Below are 14,297 nucleotides of genomic sequence, written 5' to 3'. Positions count from 1 at the left end.
TACCTGGAGTTCATGCACAAATGAAATACAACACACACCCGCGACCTCACAGAGTGAGAGGGCGTTTGACTGTATCAAAAGGAGATCATTTGATTGCCCTCTTCACAGCAAAACCCAAGCAACGTGAGTGTCTGACCCACTGTTGGCAACAGTAACCCACACAGGTATAAGTGAAGCGAGTAGATTTGCTAAAAACAACACTAATTGGTTTGTAGGATGGTGCCAAGCCAACGCGGCATCCCTGTCCAGGTTTGACGTGGACTCTGAAGCTGCGTTGCTGCTCTTGGCCAGGCCAGCAGGTTACCATTCAGGCCACGTATCTGCCTGTAGCAGTAATGAGAAGTGCCTCACTGTTAATGAGATAAACACAGACATTAGATTGGCTCAGCAGGAGCTGGAAGGAAAGGAGAGGGCGAGAGGAAAGAGAAGTAGGTTGGCGGGTGAGACTGAGGAGGCGAGAGAGAAAGAGCGGCATGCTTGAGAGAGAAAGGAGATGAGAGAGGGTGGTGGGCATGGTGAGAAAGATGATGTGAAGAAGAGATAGAAGAATATGAAATATTTAGAGAAAAAGCCTTGGTTAATTTCTTGAAAGTGTGAAGCAGCGCTTCATTATAACTGGAACAGAGGTGACGAGTATATTTCCCCCTGTAAAATGAGAGAAGAGCTCCACAATGATAATGATGATGATGGTCATAATGGCAGAGTTGATAAGAAAAACATAACACACTGTGGTGTAACAGCTATTTTATTGGATGAAATGTTAAAATATTCATGCTCCATATGCTGTGTGACAACTGTACCCCTTTTTCACGACACTCACTCTGTGGATTGTCAGTGCCTGCTGTGACATTATAACCTTATCTATCATTAAGCAAGTCTTTTTCCAGGCACAGCCGCTAATAAACGCACAAGAGTGTGAATGACTTTGTCTAGCAGTGGGCAAGTGTGTGTGTGTGTGTGTGTGTGTGTGTGTGTGTGTGTGTGTGTGTCAACATTTGGAGAGCTGATACAAGGTGGAGTGTGTGTAGTGTTTGTGTGTTGTGCGAGTTGTGCGAGTTGGAGAGCCTCTTTCATCAACTCGGCAAACCCTGTTGCGCGAGCAAGTTTATTGTTTCATCATAAAAGCCTCCAAACGGATCCTATTAAAGCACATAAACCGTACCTCCAAAATAAAAGCACAGTTGGCAGGCAGCCATGTTACCTACCTGAGGCTTTAAGATCAGTAAATTGAACTGGAAGTTGCAGGGATAAGCTCGCACAATCTCAGTACACCACAAAGATCAATTAAAATTCACCACATCTGTGTCTCTTCTTGTGCTGTCCAGGTTTGGCAAGAAGAAAGACGACAAGGGCAAGGACGCAGCAAAATCATCCAAAAGTAAGCTGGAGGCCCTGAGTGAAGAGGAACTGGACAGGATCCCTGACAACAGAGATGGGTATGAATCACAGAAAAAGTCTCTGTGTTGTTTTTCACAGTTATGAGTGTCAAAAACAGAGAGGTTTACCACACAGGAAAGTGCTGAGAGAGCCGGAAAGTTCACACAATCATAGAAAAGCATTTGTCAGTGTAGTAAAGTGCAGTGATTGACACCTTACCTGACAAGTTGTGAATCATCCTGATGCAGCAACATTCACCCTCCTGGTTCTCCACAACAACTGCACTTTTATGTGTAACACAGCTGTCTATCAGTCCACAGACTAAAGACAGGAGCTATTTGTTAAGTACTTGTACAGTACTCACCCTTCCTGTTTGACAGCTACGATCCGCGTTACGCTGAGATCCACTCCGGCCACGCCACCCCGGACCCGGCCTCCCTCCCCGACGTGGAGGACGACGACAGCGACCCCAACTACGCCCGCATCAACAACTTCCGCCAGCCTCCCTCGCCTCAGTCGTTCGTCAGCCGCACGCCCTCCCCCGCGGCGCAGATAGTGGGTCCTAACCTGCCTCAGGCCTCCGCTGAGGAGCTGGATGGGCTCTACGCCAAGGTCAACAAGTCCAGACCCCCGCCTGCTCTGCAGAACCAGCACCACGCACAAGCAGACAGGTGAGAGAAGGGAGGGGTCGAGCTTCAGGGAAAGAAAAGTGTTGCATTTATGTCTCTTAATTTTGCCTCTCAAATCCTGTAATGCCTATGTGTCTGTTTTTTAAATGTGTATACACCATTTGCATCTTTGCTCCTACGTAGGTACACAAACTTGTGCACGTAGGTGTGTACAGACAAGGTCACGAACCATGGCTTGACCGGCATGAGAAAGAGAGTATTTCCACATATCTACATTCACGGTCTGCCAAGCTGGAAAATGCATAAAACATGAATGCATGCTTACACTGTAGTAGCATCCTCACATATGCACCACACACACACACACATACAGAGCGGTGCCATGCATGATTCATGCAACTCTTTTGTTCCGTTTGCGATCATTTTGACCTCAGTAAATCTTTAAAATCTCTAAAAACACGATTTGAATCATTTCTATTTGATAATTATTTTTTCTGTAATATTCATGGAAGGAACTTGTTTGTATTAATCTGTACGTGATAATGTATTGGAAAAGTTTATTTGGGGTCAGTCTTACTGCCAAGCATAAAATATGGAGGAATATTAATGATTGGCATGTTGTGCTTTCCTTTGCTAAGGGCTCAGTTGGTGTTCTAAGACTGTACTCTACAAATAGTACGTCCTCTCTCACAAACACACACATACATATATAAAGAGTCCAGGTGCACCACAACACACCCCTGAAAGCACAAGGTTGCCTCTGCTCAGCCCTCTCTTCCATTTAAGAGAGGGTTGTTGACTTTCATGCCACTACACCCCTCAGCTCTATTCTTGTACAGATACAGCTGTGAATGCAAAATGAATACAACTGGAATCACTCAAGGTGTTCATGGATGCCATATGTTGACTAATATATAATATATGACGACACACACTGAAGTTAAAAAGGACCACAGCAGTGACGTGTTTTTGTTGTGTTGCTTCTGTACTCAAGAATATTGGATTTAGAAGTGGCAGTCAGGTTAAAGTGATAAATCTCAGTCCTCACATTTTCTGAGGCAAAAAGCTTACCAAAAAGAATAATGAAGAAATCATTTTTCATGTTTAGTGCAAATCATTTGCAGTCCCTGACTTAATTCTTTGACCAACAGCCATCACCAGACTCTTGGTATCTTTCCTGGTGATGCTCTGGCATGTTTATGCCATAGTCACACATGCTCATTTGGCCTCAGGTTAGGTGACTGAGTTGGCCAGTCAACAACATAATGTCTGGCAACAAAAAGCTTCTTGGTTGCTGTGTCTGTATGTTGTACTGTTGTACTGTTGTACTGTTGTACTGTTAATGCAGTATGGATGCAAACACCCTTGAACACCCTTGAGGCTGAGAGTCATAGTCTAGCCTAATAGGCATTGTTGAATTTTACACATCATTTTGGTATTTTATAACACAAATACACCTAAAGCCATGTGCAAAAAAAGAACAGTACAGGCTTTAAAGGGCAATTTATGGTAGTATAATGAAAAAATGTGCTTGCACTTGAGTAAAACGTATTATTTAGTATAATATTGGGGTGTCAGAGCCACTCACTTTCAGTATAACAGAGGGGTTAATGGTTGCAGAAGTTCAAGGCTTATCAGTGTTGTCATTCCTTCATGTTATATATCATTACTGCTGAAGTTTGAAACCTTAGAGTTTAACTTGCAGCCACTTTTGTATGTGAGAGAGAAAAAGGAGAAAATCGAGAGAGGATTCTAATGCAAATTTATCATTTCCCGTATGAAATAATACGGGCCACATTAAAACTTCCCTCAACTTAAACTCTGACAGAAATTACTATTGACTTGCAAATCAAAAACTAAGCCCCAGACACCCAATCTCATCCAGAGAAAGAGAGGATACAGAGAGGGAGAGGTTGGACATAGAAAGGAGACAGATGGGAATGGAAAGAAGTGACAGACGGAGGGAGAGAGAGAAAAGAGGAGGCAGGGAAAGAGTGTAGAGAAAGATTGAAGAAAGACAGAGCCAAAATGGAGAGGGAGAAAACGGAGAGATAGGCTGAGTAAATCCGAGAGAGAAGAAGTGACAGAGGAGAGGATGCAGACAAAAGAGGAGGAGGGATAATTAGCCACAGTCTAGCAGCCTGACAGATCTGTTAGACCACTTTAGCTCTCATCCACTAGTGGTGGGTACTTCATTACCAGCCTGTTTTCTCCCTCTCCTCACTTTCTCTCTCTGTCTCTGTGTCTCTTTCACTGGTCACTTGTCCATTCTCCCTCCCCCGTTTGCTCGTAATGTATATTAGATAGTCTTTAGCATTAGCATGATGGATGAGGAGCCTTCCTTGGCTTGTTAACTCTGTATGTAGGGGTGTCTCCAGAGACAAAGAAAGACAGAAATAAATGTCCAATAATGTTGTTAATGGGCGGTCATACTGCACATGTTGGTTTTCATGTGATGTCTTAGAGGAGACTGCACTCAAATAATTAAACAAACAAAACAAACAACAACTTATAATAAATTGATCCTACTGTGCTAACAAGGACTGGTTGTATAGCCAAAGCCTCTGTGCCATAGACTGTGCCATATGACAGGAAAGGAAGGGAGGGAGTTGGAGGACAAGCTGCTACCAAGGCCCCCAAGTTGGAGTCAAACCAGATTCATTGCTATCACATGGTCAGCCTCTTAGACCCTTAGACCAACACTTGACATCCTGATCTGAATAATCACTAATTCACAAAATGTGTATTAATTCACGGATTAAAGTAGTCCCTAATAAATGCACCGTTTTCTAATTATTACTAATAGCTACATTCCCTTGTTGTTAAAGGTCTTATGAGACAGGATGGGCCAGGTCCAGCTGGTTAGCATGCTAACTTCTGTAGAAGAAAAGAAGTGAAAAATAGAAGCAAAGCAAGAGATAACATTGGTGTTGTTTTCCATCACTCAAGACGACTCTTGGCAAGTAAACAGCTTTTAATGTTACCATTGGCTATTTAGCGATAGCAAAAACTTACGTATATACAGCACATTTAAAGATGGAACTGTATATGACTATGTGCCACAGCATGGTAAACCAACAAGGACAAAAAAATATGAGAGAAAATGAAGACAAAGAGTAAAATTATCACTCTCATCTCAAACACTTGCCTTGAAATACCACAGCTGGCCATGCTGGCTTACTTCAGGTGTCTTCCACGGTCACACCCATTCACACTCGCACATTCTCCCCTCATTACTGGCTATTTCCATTCACGTTCCACCACCTGCGGCTTGGACGAGGTGCACTCATTCACAAATTCTGTACATCTGTTAAAACACACACTGCCAACCGTGAGGTTGGAACCTCCTGTGCCTTTCATTCACACAGATATACACATGGTCAGAAATAGATGCACACACACAGCCACCCACATGTAATATTTCTGCAAGGAAGCCCAGCGTAACCTAGCAACAATGCTGTGTGTGTGGTCCGGTGAGTTTTATACCACTGCACAAAAATTATAGGTCTAAGCTTACTTGCTGTGTGTGACTGTGTGTGTGTATATATCTATAAGTTGAAGTGCAAACAAGCCTACTTTTCAATTCTCCAGTTTCAGAGTACCTTCTGTGCCTATAAAGCAACGTTTTATAGCAGTGGCATGTGAGATTTCATTGTTTCCAAGGGAACAACGTATCTGTTTCTTTCATCTTTTACATTACACAGTTTTAATGATGTTGAGGAAGAAATGTGCTGATTATACATGCGGGAGATGCTTCTAAAATCCCTAATGTTAATTTTGCTTTGTCCAAATGTTTTTGAAGGTAAGTGTGCATGCCTCTGCGTCGATGCATGTGTGTGTTTGCATAGTTTTGCCAACTGAGACACACTAGCCCCCCCCTCCCCTCCCCTCCTGTCAAGGCTCTCAACAGTGGACTCCTAGTGCTGTCTCCCTAATTTACTGTCGGACATTTTCATTAGGCCTTCAATGGCAGGTGTGTGCCGTGATGGGCGTCACATTTGATTAGAGCTATGCTAGAGGCTGACCTGTGGAGAAAAAAGGTTAGCTATGCTTGTCAAATTTTATTAGCCAGAAGGCACTCTTTGTGGCTGGAGCAAGAAACGGAGAGATGAGATGAAAGAGAAGTGAGAAAAAGAGAGAGGCCAAAGCAGAGAGATGTAAAGACTCGTGAGAGGTGTGTGTTTTTTTTTTTTAAATGCACCATTGTGCCAAGAGAAGGAAGAAGGAAGATGAAGGTGAGCTTGTAAGCTAAGACAAGTAAATGACACATCAGTGAACATGCTCCCAGTTTTCTACCGCGGTTCAAGCAGTGGCACGAGGAGTACATGCCTCTGAGTTTACCTGACACCGTGACAAAGTCCAATTCTCTAATCACACTAGACAGGTGTGACTAATTGTTGAAACATATTAGAAAGAAGCTACAATGTCCTCTTGGATGTAGATCAGGTGTAGTGTTGATTTTCTCCCCTTTCCCTTTTCTCTCATCCATTCAGAGTGCAACACTGAAGACACAGTTTCATTCCCCTATAGACAGAAAAGAGAAGAAGCAAGCAATGTGAAAGAAGTGCAAAGCTGGTATTATATAAGGAGACTTCCCATTAATGCAGATGCAAATTCACTTTTTCTGTATTGCAGGCAGAAAATACATCATCTTGTTTTCTGCTGTGGGTTTAGTTGTCAGGTAGCATCTGCCTGAGGAAGAGCTCAAAGAGAAAGAATCCTGTATGTTCCCTTGAAAACAACACATCATTAGTGTAGACTATGTATTAAGACATTTTTGTCTTCTTTGCCTTTTTATCATCTTTTATTGGTGCTCTATCTCAGCAATTAAAATGTATCCTTTTTGCATTCAGGCAGCTCCCTCGCTTTTCTTTTTGTTCATGGTCAGTTACACAGATGAAACTGGCTGTTACGGGAAGCTAGTGTTAGATTGTGAGTAAATCAAGTTTCATTTTTATGGCTGTGCATTTGTCTAACAACAGAAAACAGATACACGATGAAGTAATGTGTCTGTTGTATTAGATGCTGAGGTTCACAATGTTCAGTGAGGCAGTGGTGACCAACTTTTTCAGATCATCATTTACCCTTTAAAATGTAACTAATGTTTAAGTTTTGATCATTTTAAAACTAAAGAGAGATTTTTTCTTTTCTGTCTGTTTCACTTGATTTCATTGAATGTTTCATTTGAATGATATTTAGAGGCCCAAAGATGTTAAAGTATGAATTAATCCACATATTAAAAAAGCCTAATTATTTTTTTAGTGTCACAAATCAGAAAAATAGATAATTTTGTGATGGCTAATCTCTTGTGTGACTACATTAGTTATATGGCTGCAAACTAGGTTTCCCTTTTTTTTTTTTCATTTTTAGCCCATCAATTATTTTTTAACCCCCTCCATTTATCTTGGGACCTCTTGAGGGGCCCTGAACCCCAGACTGGCAATCACTGCGCTGAGGTAAAGCAAAATCCATCCAACATGTAAATCACAGCATTACATTTCTGCAGACATGTGGGGAGATAATTAGTGATAAATGACTACAGTATTGGGTCACTATGTTAAAGGGGCCATACACCAGTTTTACATATGGTGATCAGTTTGTTGGTGATGGAGTGGACTACTCAGCCAGTGGAAACAGCTGTGGCTCTGGAGGATAGTCTCTGAATGTTGTTTTTAAATTTTAAAGATATAGTTGCATTATGGGAAGTGTAGGATCCAGTGTTTGTGGAGCTTGACCCATTGTCAGGATATCACAGCCTCTGCCAGCATTGATTTTCAGTCTTTTTTTTAATTTGTCTTTTATAATTCCCCTAATTTTATGGAATTGCAAACTAATTTTCTAAGTAAACCGTTTAAATTATCAGAACATCATTATTCAGGCCTCCTCTGAAATTAATTCTTGATTTGGCTTCAAGTTAGAACTCTTGTTATCCTTGCATAAACTACAAGACCTATTCTGATTGGGTTAGATTCAAGTCTGCCATAGTACCTTTTCCTATAGGTTTCAGTAAGACTCAAAGGGACTGATAAAAGGCTAGAGTTCAGAGGGAGTATATAACAGCACACGTCTTTCAGTAAAAACCTCTTTGTCTTCCCATGGCTTCCATTATGGAGCTCCACTGTTTTCTGTTCGACTATTCCCAATATTACACTGGGAAGCCAACTATTGACCATGCACTTTGATGTGTGCTTACTGCCAGCACGCAGGCAGCAAAGAAAAACCTGCCTTCCTGAGCTTCTTTCCCCCCAGTGTGTTGTGTTTAAATCAGCTAGCCACAGCAAGAAGAAGTCGCCAAACCAGCCGGCGGCAGCACACACTTCCTAATTAGTCTGCCCTCACACTGGCTAACACCACGGGATAGTTGCTTTTCGCACACATGCTCTCCCGCTCTCTTTCATATGACAGTCGGTTTTGTTCTAACTCCAGTTTTCCTGCTTTTTCTTTCACTTTTTTTTCTAAGTTTCTATCTGTCTTTATGTTGCTGTTTGGCATTGCTCTCATTCTGTCTTCCAACGCGTCTTTCATTTCCTGCTCCTGTGTCTCATCTTCTCCCTCTCCTCCCTCAGTCTCCATCCTCCTCCAGTTTTCCTTTTCTCTGTGTGCCGTCAGATCAACCTGCATAGTCAGATACTCTGAAATATGGATGAAATGTGATACATGAAGGAATAACTGGTCTAACTTAAGTGGCTTAAGCTAATATAACAAAATAAGGCTTCATTGATTTATTGATTTCTTGTAGACTACAGTATTTACAAGTCAGGCACTCAGTCTGATGCCCCTGTGAGCGTGCATCTCTATGCATCACAAATAGAAACATTTGTGTAAAGAAAATGAAAGTATAGGGCTCTGGTTCCCTTCACAATCTAATTTAGAGGTTAAATCTGTCACTACATAGCCAACATTAGCATTAACAGCTGTTTACTTACCAAAAACTTTAGCCATCATCACGCTGGACACTACAATAACTCAATATCACAAAGTGGTATCACAAGATGCGACAGGATGGTCCCAGCTGATTAGCAAGCTAACTTCAGCAGAAAGAAATAAGTGATAGAAATAGAAGCAAAACAACAGTTAGCAATGCTTTCCACCACTGGAGACAGATCTTATGACAGAGATAGAAACCTAAAGTTTTTTCTGAACATCACGTCATCATCTGAGAAATGTCACCTATGTTTTTCATCTGTTAAGTACATTTGGACGGCAACTCACTCTCTTTAGTCTTATATCACACTGCTCTGTTGAGATAATTGTAGATCACTATAGCTCAGGTCTGTTGTGTTTATGCAACTGGTCCCAGGCCTATAGACAGGCAATCAGCAGTTATTAGATGCTGATGACAACAGGGGAGCCTACCTGTCTCTGTCTAAACACGCACCCACACATCCACACACACACACTCCTATAGGACAGGACATACAAATGTGTGTGCTTATACAGACACATACACACTTGTTTATCCCTCTCTCCCTCTTCTGTCACTGTTTGGAAAAGCAAAGCAACCTGCTGAATTGTCAACCCGTCAAACTGCTACTCAACAAACCTCAAGTCCCCCCCCGCCCTCCCCTCTCTCTAATGTTTTATCCAGAATCAGCCTCTGTCTTCAGCCATTAATATGATAATATTTGGCGTTGTCAGTGATGGAGGCCGTGGCATAATGAGATAATTACAGTGTTGTTTCATTTGGAGAGCGACACGCACGCTCAATCAAAATGGCAGCCCTAATTACGGGCCCAGGGATTGGCTAATGGGTTCGGTAGAAGAGGGGTGGCGTGAAAAAAAATCTCAACTTGGCTCTGTGCATCCGTTCTCTGAGGGTCTGTTTGTTTGTTTGTGTGTGGAGAGGGGCTGGTGGGCGGCAGAGGGTAAGTAAGTAATAAAAAGCAAGTAATAAGTGAATAAATAAATAATACAGGAGATTAAGTGTGAATATCTTAACAGCAAGGTTGTCTGCAGGACGCAGCACTTGGGGGAGAAACAGAGATTAGTATTGATTAGCTTTGTGTTGAAACCAGCCATTAAACCAATCTCAAGAAGCAACAATTAGCACAGTACCAGGCTTAATACCGTCTCAGATATCCATCTTTATAAAACAGAGGCATCTGCGCTGGCATTTCATTGCAGAACAGAAACTTTTGGAAAGTTCTTTTCCTCATGGCAGCAAATCAGGATTGAATATTGTGCCCTGAGCGCCGACAGGAACGCTGCAATGAGGAGCGTGCACACACACACATACACACAAACACACACACACACACACACACACAGACAGACATTTGTGTAGAATGATAGCAGCACTTTGCATATCAACATACTGGCACAGAAGTGTGTATGACTCAGCCCTCTGTCCCCAATGAGTTGGATAGAAGGCGGGCTGCATTAAATCAGGGTACATATACACAGGCACAGACACACTGCGAGTGTGTCCCACATTCCAAATTACAAGGACTAACTAAACTAAACAGAAATGCACACCTTTATACATTCCTGAGGTTTTCTTCATAAACACAAACATATACTCAGAGTCTGAGCCAGGTTTTCTAATTAAAGGCAGGGTCACAAGAGAGGTTTAAACATGTAAGCTATGTACTTCACTAATGAACTTCTCTATCTGGTCTGTGTCTCTCTCTCACTCTCTCTCCTTCGCTCCATTTCAGTCAATATCTGCCTGGAGGTCAGACCATTAGAATGTAAGGCACAACGCCTGTTTGATGAAGGCTGTGTGGGTGTTTTTATGTGTCGGACAAAGGCCTTCCTTGTGTGCAGTTGTTAAGGGTATTTGAGTTTTACAGATGCAGAGGACAGGGTGGAAAGTTTGCCTTTTTTCCTTGTATTACATTTTTTTTTTTTTTGCCTCTGAATATTTTTTATACAGCACGTATCTCCTGAGGACAAAATAGCAAACGAACAGCATATCAGTGTCAATATGAGATACCTGTTTCCAATGCAGCCGGTAAACACAGATAAACGACAGCACTATGTCGTACTTTGGTTGCACATCCTGAAGGATTGTGCTCACTCAGGTGCACGGTTTTTGTCTGTCACTTTTTGTGTGTGTGTATGTGTGTATCCATACCCTTGTTTATGTCTGCCCAGGTTTGTACTCTCAGGTGTGTGTAGCTTATCTAGCATTAAGGTCCAGTGAGCATGATCATGTCTTTAAGTTTTGGCCCCATTCTGTCCTGAGTTGTTATCTTTTCCCTGGCAGTTGCTGCCACTTTTTTCCTTCTTTTTTCTTTTTCTGATGTATTCTTCGTTTTCACCTTATGGTCACTTTGCAAAGGTCAGATTCAGCAGGATCATTAAGGTGTCGGCTTGTCAATCTGTCTTTCTGGAGTTCAGTCCTGGGTAGCTCCTCATTGCTCTATGTGACTTTCAAGTGAAAAGGCACATCCATCAAATGTTTTTATACCATTTCTGTTCAATTTCTTTTCCTTGGTTTTCTCTGTCAGCTGTAGAAAGTCTTCTCAGAGGCAGTACTTTGTGGATATTATCTGTCTGCTTGTCAGTCTTCCTGCGCTGTCAAGGGTTGTCACTGCGGAGCCGAAGAATACCAGTGAATTTAACAAAAGACGAAGTTGAATGTATCATGTTCCGCCAGCCTTTTTGTTCACTTTTTCTTCTGCAGCTGTGGTAAAAATTAGAGTGTTTATCCCTCAGAATGAACTAACAACATCTTAAGATCATGGAGCTTGTTCTTGAAAGTCTTTTTGCTCCTCTCTAACCACCATCTACCTTGCGCTTTTTTACAACTTTCATCTCTGTCTCTCTGCAGTGATCCACGTTTCCAGGGGTTGCGCAGGGAGTACCAGCAGGCCCGAGCCGCTCCAGTCTACGAGGAGCTAGACGCTGCGCGGCGCCGAGTTCTGGAGAACGACCCAAACCGGGTGAGTGTGCACACCTGTGGGAATGTAGCGGGCAGATGTCAGAATCAGGAAATAAGTTTAAGCATCCATAAAAATGCTATGTAGTGACATGCTCTATTGCAAGTCATAAACCCACACTGGACACTACAAAAGGCTGAGAGGGGATATGTGTGTATACTTGTCTCCAGAGCACGCCAGTGTTCCTGTGAGCCCAGCCTGTTTTCCCCTGAGCCTTTCTGAGGCTATTTTCAGCTCCCTTGTTAACATTTTGAGGTGCTGTGTGCCACCGAGGCGGCGCCCGCTCTCCTCCTCATTTAGTTTATGGAGAGATCTATTAGACCGGTGACATTTCCATCCACCCTCTCTTTCAGCCCTATATCTCAACCTTCTCTCTTTCTTTCTTCCTTCCTATTGCGTCTTCATTTTTCCTTTCCCTCTCTGATAGTGTTGTCTGCCCCTAACTGGCTCTACCTTCTGTCTTATTTTGGCAAGAGCAACAATGGTCTGAAATGCCTCACTGTAGTTGCCTCTCCTAACCAAGCTGCACTGCTAAATGTCCATGAACCTGTATTGATCCAGCCTGAGGAATCATTTCATTTACCTGCGTACACTCCCGAACTCAGCATACTCGCCATGGAAATCAATAACCATTTATCAGCCATTTTAAAATGGGATTTTTTTAATAGCGCGCCCAAGGATGCAGAAAATCACACTTTGATCCGAATCCGAATCACTGAATCTGGCTGCAGCGATTTGCGAAAGGCATTTCCTCAGAGCTAGATTTATTTTTCATTAAATGACACAACTGAGCAAAGAGAGAAGCAGAGGCATCTGGGAAATATGGGATGGATTTACTGGCAGCATCGGCGATACCCATTCACCTGACACAACCTGCCTCTTGCTGTGCCAGTTTCCTCACTTATTGTAGTCTCTGTTTATTGAGCAATGAAGCTCTGAGAACCAGTCTTCATTAGGCGCTCACAGACGCACACCACAACTGCTTTCTTTGAGGCCCGAAGGGCTTCGTCACTCATTACACATCCCTGTGCAGCATGTGTTTCTGCCTCAGTTTCTCCGTGACTCAGTCAGTACCAAGAACTCTGATGCAATTAAAGCGCAGCAAGTGTGAGGCGCAACCTCTGATCTGATTGTTATTTTTCTCCCCAAAAAAGACAGCGGTGTCCACGGAGAAAACCAGTGGTGGGTTCCTCTCCTGAGGAGCCTGATAATGAAACACCCCGCTCACAATCACACACGCACACATACATAGCAAGAATAGAAACAGTAAAACATCCGGGAAGTTATATGGGGTAGAAAAAAAGAGAGAAGATGATAATGGAATGTTGAAACGCAACATGATGGCTGACAAATGACTGGGAAAGAATATTTTTAGTCAACAATTGAAACTAGAAGAGAGAAACTATAATGTAAATAACATATTTGAAGCAAAAGGAAAGGACTGTAGCTAACTGTAAAGTGAGACTGCACTCACTTGTACAAAGCTTTTGCAGTCATACACACACACACACACCCGGTAGAGAGATGACCGCCAAAAGAATAAGCAGAGACATGAATAGATTTTCTGACCACAGTCTGAGCTTTTATCCTGGCTTTTGTTTATGTCAGCTAGGGTTCATGTGTTACCCAGAATCCTCTACCTTTTAAGATGAGGTGGGCAGGAACACACACATCGGGGCACACATGCAGCATTTCTTCAAGAATTACTTAACTTTTTAGGATTTTTTTCATGAAAATAAAACCTAATCCACTAAAATAACACATAAGTGAATTCTGTTGTTTTTATTTCGATGGTTGTTCCCATCCAGGTGCAGGCAAATCAGAGTTAACAGCGTCCACACCTTTTGATTCACGAGGACATTACTCCATACACATTTACCTATTTTTTTCTCAGTGTGGTATGAGGAGAGCGTAAATGCAGGCCACTTGAGTGCATCGCACACTCACTCCAGCCTTGTGTGATCAGCCTTTTAGCCGCCGCCGCCACCTCTGCCGCCACCATCATCACTGCGCCGCGCTGCTCTTTTATGCTCAGCCATTTCTGTAGCCTTGAATGGTTAAAAAGGTTTTCCAAGCTCTCCACACAAGGCCAGGAGCACCATTCTCCCTCTCTGAGTGGTTTCTGTTTGTTTGAAAGAGAAGACGAGAGTGTGTGTGTGTGTATGTGTGTGTGTCTCCATTTGCTCTCCTGAGCTGGAGGATGCTTTGTAACACACTAACCTAAGATGACATAAACAAAAGAAGGGATAAAAGACTGCGGTTACGATATCTATTTATGTCTCTGTTTATTCTCTGAGCGGTCGTCTATCTACATGATCTAGAGGTGGAGTTGTCTGTGTGGGTGTGTGTGTCAAGCCACATTTAAGTGGGTGTCAGTGTGTGTGTGTGCAGCTATATCTGGTCTTCA

The 14,297-nt window shown here is 42.6% G+C and overlaps 1 protein-coding gene across 2 annotated transcripts in view; it reads left to right on the top strand.

Moving 5' to 3' along the window:
- The window catches only part of pard3ba (par-3 family cell polarity regulator beta a), a 141,709-nt gene that overhangs the window by 101,845 nt on the left and 25,567 nt on the right, over positions 1-14,297 (top strand). For both annotated transcript variants that reach the window (XM_018660981.2, XM_018660980.2), the window contains exons 20-22: positions 1,326-1,436; positions 1,758-2,048; positions 11,782-11,893. In XM_018660981.2, coding sequence (XP_018516497.1) covers positions 1,326-1,436; positions 1,758-2,048; positions 11,782-11,893 — 514 coding nt within the window. The remainder of the gene's footprint in view (positions 1-1,325; positions 1,437-1,757; positions 2,049-11,781; positions 11,894-14,297) is intronic.

The sequence above is a fragment of the Lates calcarifer genome, linkage group LG7_2 (assembly GCF_001640805.2).
Source record: "Lates calcarifer isolate ASB-BC8 linkage group LG7_2, TLL_Latcal_v3, whole genome shotgun sequence".
Lineage (NCBI taxonomy): Eukaryota > Metazoa > Chordata > Actinopteri > Centropomidae > Lates > Lates calcarifer.
This window is presented reverse-complemented; position numbering and strand designations above follow the sequence as displayed.